The 5,390-nt window shown below is 50.8% G+C and overlaps 1 protein-coding gene across 1 annotated transcript in view; it reads left to right on the top strand.

Annotated features, from left to right (window-relative positions):
• The window catches only part of Snx15 (sorting nexin 15), a 7,352-nt gene extending 2,771 nt beyond the window's left edge, over positions 1–4,581 (top strand). Inside the window, exons 2-7 of the mRNA XM_029536194.1 lie at positions 1,280–1,315; positions 1,522–1,642; positions 2,882–2,997; positions 3,109–3,256; positions 3,501–3,644; positions 4,316–4,581. Of these exons, the coding sequence (XP_029392054.1) occupies positions 1,280–1,315; positions 1,522–1,642; positions 2,882–2,997; positions 3,109–3,256; positions 3,501–3,644; positions 4,316–4,581 (831 nt within the window). The remainder of the gene's footprint in view (positions 1–1,279; positions 1,316–1,521; positions 1,643–2,881; positions 2,998–3,108; positions 3,257–3,500; positions 3,645–4,315) is intronic.
• The last annotated feature ends 809 nt before the right edge of the window (positions 4,582–5,390 follow it).

Genomic DNA, 5,390 nt, shown 5'->3' with positions numbered 1-5,390 from the left:
AAAAAAAAAAAAAAGAAAGAAAGAAAGAAAGAAAGAAGAAAACTGTTGATTCCAAACTGTACAACCTTACTGTAAAACTCCTATAAGCATAAGCATAATAGCGAAAACTAAGTGTTACTTCTTTCTCAGGCCAATTCTGTTCTTCCAGAGTACCCAACCACACTGCTAACTCTGTCTTGATGGGTATGAGACCTCATAGCTCTTCTCTTAAGGAAGAACTGGATCCCGGGACAGACTCTCATTTTTTAAATGATTTATTTATTTTTACTTTATTTTCTGTGCATTGGTGTTTGACACAGCCAGTACTCTTAACTGCCGAGCCATCTCTCCAGCCCCTAGACTCTTATTTTCATAAGAAGCATAATTTTTGAGGTTTTTTTTTCTTTCTTTCTGAATACCAGGACATGGCCCTAGGAAGGAATTAGGATATAAGTTGAGAGCCAAGCCTAGTGGCACATGTCTTTACTCCCAACCACTTAAGAGGCAGAAGCAGGCACATCTCTGTGACTTTGAAGCCAACCTAACCGTCAAAGCAAGTTCTAGGCCTGCCAGGGCTACAGAGGGGAGCCTTGTCACTGCTCAAAAAAAAAAAAGGAAAAAAACGCCAATTTAAAAAAAATAATGAAGTTGGATTGGAGAGATGACTCAGCGGCCAAAAACACTAGCTGCTCTTCCAGAGGACCTGAGTTCAGTTCCCAACCAACACATGGTAGCTCAGCTCACAAAACATCTGTTGGCATGTAGGTATATATGCAGATATCACTGCTAATTTAAAAAAAGTAAAAATGTTAAAAGGTTTATAATAATAATAATTAATAATAATAAAAGTTGAGTATAGGGCTATCTAGACATTCAGTATACTCACTTTTATCAGATAAAGATACAGGTATGCAACGGAATTTTTCTCAAGGAGCTGAGGATGTAACTCAGCGAGACAGTGCTAGTCCAGATCTCAAGAATCCCCGAGTTCAATCTTCAGTACCAAAAATAAATAATAAAATAGCTTGATTTGGTAGCGCATGCTGTAATCCCAGCACTTGGGGGGCAGAGGTCGAAGGATTTGGAGTATAAGGCCAGCCTCTGCTACATAGTCAATTTGAGGCCATCCTGGGCTACATGAAACCCTGTGTGCAGAAATCCAAAAGAAAACTTGCTCCAAGCCTTAAATCCAGGCCCATTTATCCCAGCATGCTCTGTGTTCTGAGGGTCGCTGTGAGGGGTGGCGCAGTGTTGCCTGTCAGGCTCTGGTCTCACCTGGCTCCCACCTTTCCTTTCTCAGTTCATCTCAAAGAAGGACCCAGAGGACATCAAAGAGGTAAGTAAGACTCCCGGGAAGAAGGACTGGTCCCGTACACATCAGCATCCGTAAGGGAAGAGCTGGTAACCAAGGACTGCCTTCTTCCCCGGCCTGGGCTGGAGAGGGTGTGTGAAGTCCTTCTCAGACTCCAGGATATACTTAGTATGGGAAGGCCACTTTCCACCATGCTGGTCCAGGTCAGTTCTCGCCTGCCTGCCTCACAGGTAGTGGTCTGGAAGCGATACAGTGACTTCCGTAAGCTCCACGGGGACTTGGCCTATACTCACCGAAACCTCTTCCGTCGCCTAGAGGAGTTTCCGGCCTTCCCCCGTGCCCAGGTGTTTGGTGAGTATTGACTCTGAGCCTCTCTGCCCCAGTGTGTGGGGAGGTTTAGGCGACGGGGAACTGGTCTGGTGGGGACTGTGAGTGTGATCCTGTACCCTGAATAGACATCTTTGGAAAGCTGGATGGGCCTTCTGAGCTGGCCTTATTGAAATGGGGAAAGTGAGACTCCAAGAAACCTACCCCTTATTGTGTGTCTGGCTACAAACAGCAAGATGAGGCTCATCAAAGTGAAAGGCCTTTGTCTGAGCCGTAGTCTGTTCTCTGTTGCGATAACACAAGGATGCATTAGTTACTATAGGAAAGACGCTTACTCTGACATATGGCTCTGGTTCAAAGTTCAGAGGCCACATCTGCTGATGGCTCTGTTGCTGGCAGAGCCCCAAGGTGGCAGGGAGAGAGTCAAGGAGAACATGAGGGACAGAACCAAGCTAGCTTTTTTTTTTTCTTTTAAGATTTATTTATTTCATGTATGTGAGCACACTGTCACTATCTTCAGACACTCCAGAAGAGGGCGTCAGATCCCATTACTGATGGTTGTGAGCCACCATGTGGTTGCTGGGAATTGAACTCAGGACCTCTGAAAGAGCAGTCAGTGAGTGCTCTTAACTGCTGAGCCATCTCTCCAGCCCCCTGAGCTAGCCTTTATAGCAGAGAACCCAGGAGTTCCCAGAGTGTGTTGTGTCACCTCAAGCCAATGAGACCATCATGGAGAGTAGGCTGGGGTGCAGGCTGTGACCCGTACAACTCTAAGGTAGGGCTAGCCTACACTACATGTAGCTTTGCATTTGTTGTTGGTTTGCTTCGGTTTTTGTCTTTTTCCATTTTCTTGAGACAAAAACCTCAAATGTAGCCCAGGCTAACCTTGAACTTCTGAGGATCCTCCTACCTTAGCTTCCCGAGCAGGAGCTAACAGGTGTGCCCCACCTTGCCCAAAAGTGGGACAGCTCCTTGCTCTGTGACCTTGGGCAAGTCACCTCCTTCTCTGAGCTTCACTGCCCTCCAGATCATAGCCAAGCCTCAAACGGCCTTTCCTGTCAGACACGCAAGCCCATACCTTTAACCCAGCACATAGAAGGCAGAGGCAGGTGCAGCTCTGGGAGTTTGAGATCTTCATAGCAAGTTCAAAATGAGACATTGGAGAGAGAGAGAAAGACAGAAACAGAAACAGAGAGCGAACAGAGAGCCCGAGTGTGCCTGAAGCCCCTGGGCACTGCTGCTCTCCTGCCCTGGGGTCTGCAGGTCGGTTTGAAGCCTCTGTGATCGAGGAACGGCGCAAGGGTGCGGAGGACCTGCTGCGCTTCACCGTGCCCATCCCTGCACTCAACAATAGCCCCCAGCTCAAGGAGTTTTTCCGGGTGAGTCTGTCTGCTCCCCACCCTCTGCCCCCAGTACAGCTCCCCTGTACAGCTTCCCGCCCTGCCAGCCATATTCCTGACCCCTCCCCTGCTGAACTTTGTCTCCTGCAGGGCGGGGAGGTGACACGGCCCTCTGAGGTGTCCAGGGACCTGCGAATCCTGCCACCCCCTCTCATCCCCACACCACCTCCTGATGAGGCCCAGCTACTCCAGCCGCTGCCTGCAGAAAGGAGGGGCCAGGAGGAGTTGGAGGGGCCAGGTATCTCAGGATCAGGGGAAAGCGGAGGGGTGGGTCATCCTACCGTCCTCCTGGGGAGGGCCTCTGAACAGGTCAGCTTCCTTTCTGAGCTCAGTTTGCTCACCTATCAGATAGGATCTGGCCACCTATTAGTGGCCCTGTCAATACCCATGCCTGCTGCAAGATATAATCAAGATGGAGATTCTGTTTTGAAAGCAGAGCAACAGTAGGTGCAGACATCAGTGTCCCTCTGGTCTCTCCTCAGTGGATCCCCTCCCATCCAGCCCTGCCCAGGAGGCCTTGGACCTTCTCTTCAGCTGTGACAACACCGAGGAAGCTTCCAGCTCCCCAGCTCGAGGTCCCCTCTCTGAGGCTGAACTGGCCCTTTTTGACCCTTACTCCAAAGAGGGTAAGGAGCAGGTGTGGGGTAGCAGGTGTGGGGTGGTAGCAGGTGTGGGGTGGTAGCAGGTGTGGGGTGGTAGCAGGTGTGGGGTGGTAGCAGGTGTGGGGTAGCAGAACTAAGGGGTGTGAAGGGAGACCCTCTGTGGCCATGAGCAGCTCTGGGAGGAGCCCTGGAGGACGGAGCAGAGTCCTCCTCTCCGAGCCAACTCTGGGTAGCACATCACCATAGGGTCTTATTGCTCACAGACCTGCTGTGGCTGACCTTGGTGGCTTGCGCCCTGCATCCTAGCACTTGTGAGGCAGAAGCAGAAAGACCAGAAGCTCAAAGTCATGGGCCAGCAAGATGGCTCAGAGGGTGAAAGCCCTGCCTTATGAGCCTGGCAACCTGGTTCCATCCCCAGATTCCACTGTAGATGATTAAAACAAACCAACCGACCAACCCAGATCCTGTCCTCTAGCCATGGCGCGCCCATGCCTGCACTCATGCCTGCAGCAGTAATATCAACTAAGCCGTTACAAAACCTCCTGAACCAAACCAAGGAAACAGATCCCAGCTGCTTCCTCCTACTCATGTGAATTCAGGGTTGTCCAGCCTCCAGTGGGATGGTTTGGTGTCCTGGTGTCACCTGGGGTGGGCGACAGGCCAGTCTGCCCTCACTCCTCCCTGTTTTATTACAGACAGTACAGGCCCCAGCCCTACCCATACGGGTGAGCTGGCAGCCATTGAGGTACAGTCCAAAAGGCTGGACCAGGAGCCCTGGGAGCCAGGAGGACAGGAGGGGGAAGAGGCTGAGGATGGAGAGCCTGCCCCAGCTTACCTTGGCCAGGCCACAGAGCTCATCACTCAAGCCCTGAGGAATGAAAAGGCTGGTGCCTACGCTGCTGCTCTCCAAGGCTACCAAGATGGGGTGCACATCCTTCTTCAGGGCGTCTCAGGTGGGTAGGGCAGTAGGGAGGGGGACAGTGGAAAGCAAAGGACCATAGGAGGTGGCACAGTCAGCACAGTGCATGCCGTGCAAGCAGGAAAACCTGAACTAATGCCCAGAGCTGCACAAAACAGTGTACACCTGCAAGCGCACCAGTGACAAGACGGGAGACAGGGACAGGAGGACCCCCAGAAACTCAAGGGCAGCTGAGCCTGGCATAGGCTGCAGAGAACAACAGAGAGACCTCATCTCTGACACGGTGAAGGGGAAGACCTACACGGTTATCCACTGACCCTCACGTGCTCACTCACACACATACAACACATTTTAAAGAAAGAAAGAGGGAAGCCAGGCGTGGCGTGCACGCCTTTAATCCCAGTACGCGGGAAGCAGAGGCAGGCAGATTTCTGAGTTCGAGGACAGCCAGGCTATACAGAGAAACCCTGTCTCAAAAAACCAAAAACCAAAAAAAAAAAGAAAGAAAGAAAAAGGGACGGTTAGTCTCTGTTTCTCACAGGTCAACTGGAGACACCGGGCAGAATTTTCTCTTAATTTTTTAAGGCATTTTTTATTAGATATTTTCTTCATTTACATTTCAAATGCTATACCCAAAGCCTCCTATGCCCTCCCCCCACCCTGCTCCCCAACCCACCCACTCTAGCTTCCTGGCCCTGGCATTCCCCTGTATTGGAGCATATGATCTTCACAATACCAAGGGCCTCTCCTCCCATTGATGGCCGATTAGGCCATCTTCTGCTACATATGCAGCTAGAGACACGAGCTCTGGGGGCACTGGTTAGTTCATATTGTTGTTCCTCCTATAGGGT

Source organism: Mus pahari, chromosome 1, assembly GCF_900095145.1.
Source record: "Mus pahari chromosome 1, PAHARI_EIJ_v1.1, whole genome shotgun sequence".
In the NCBI taxonomy this organism is placed as follows: Eukaryota; Metazoa; Chordata; class Mammalia; order Rodentia; family Muridae; genus Mus; species Mus pahari.
This window is presented reverse-complemented; position numbering and strand designations above follow the sequence as displayed.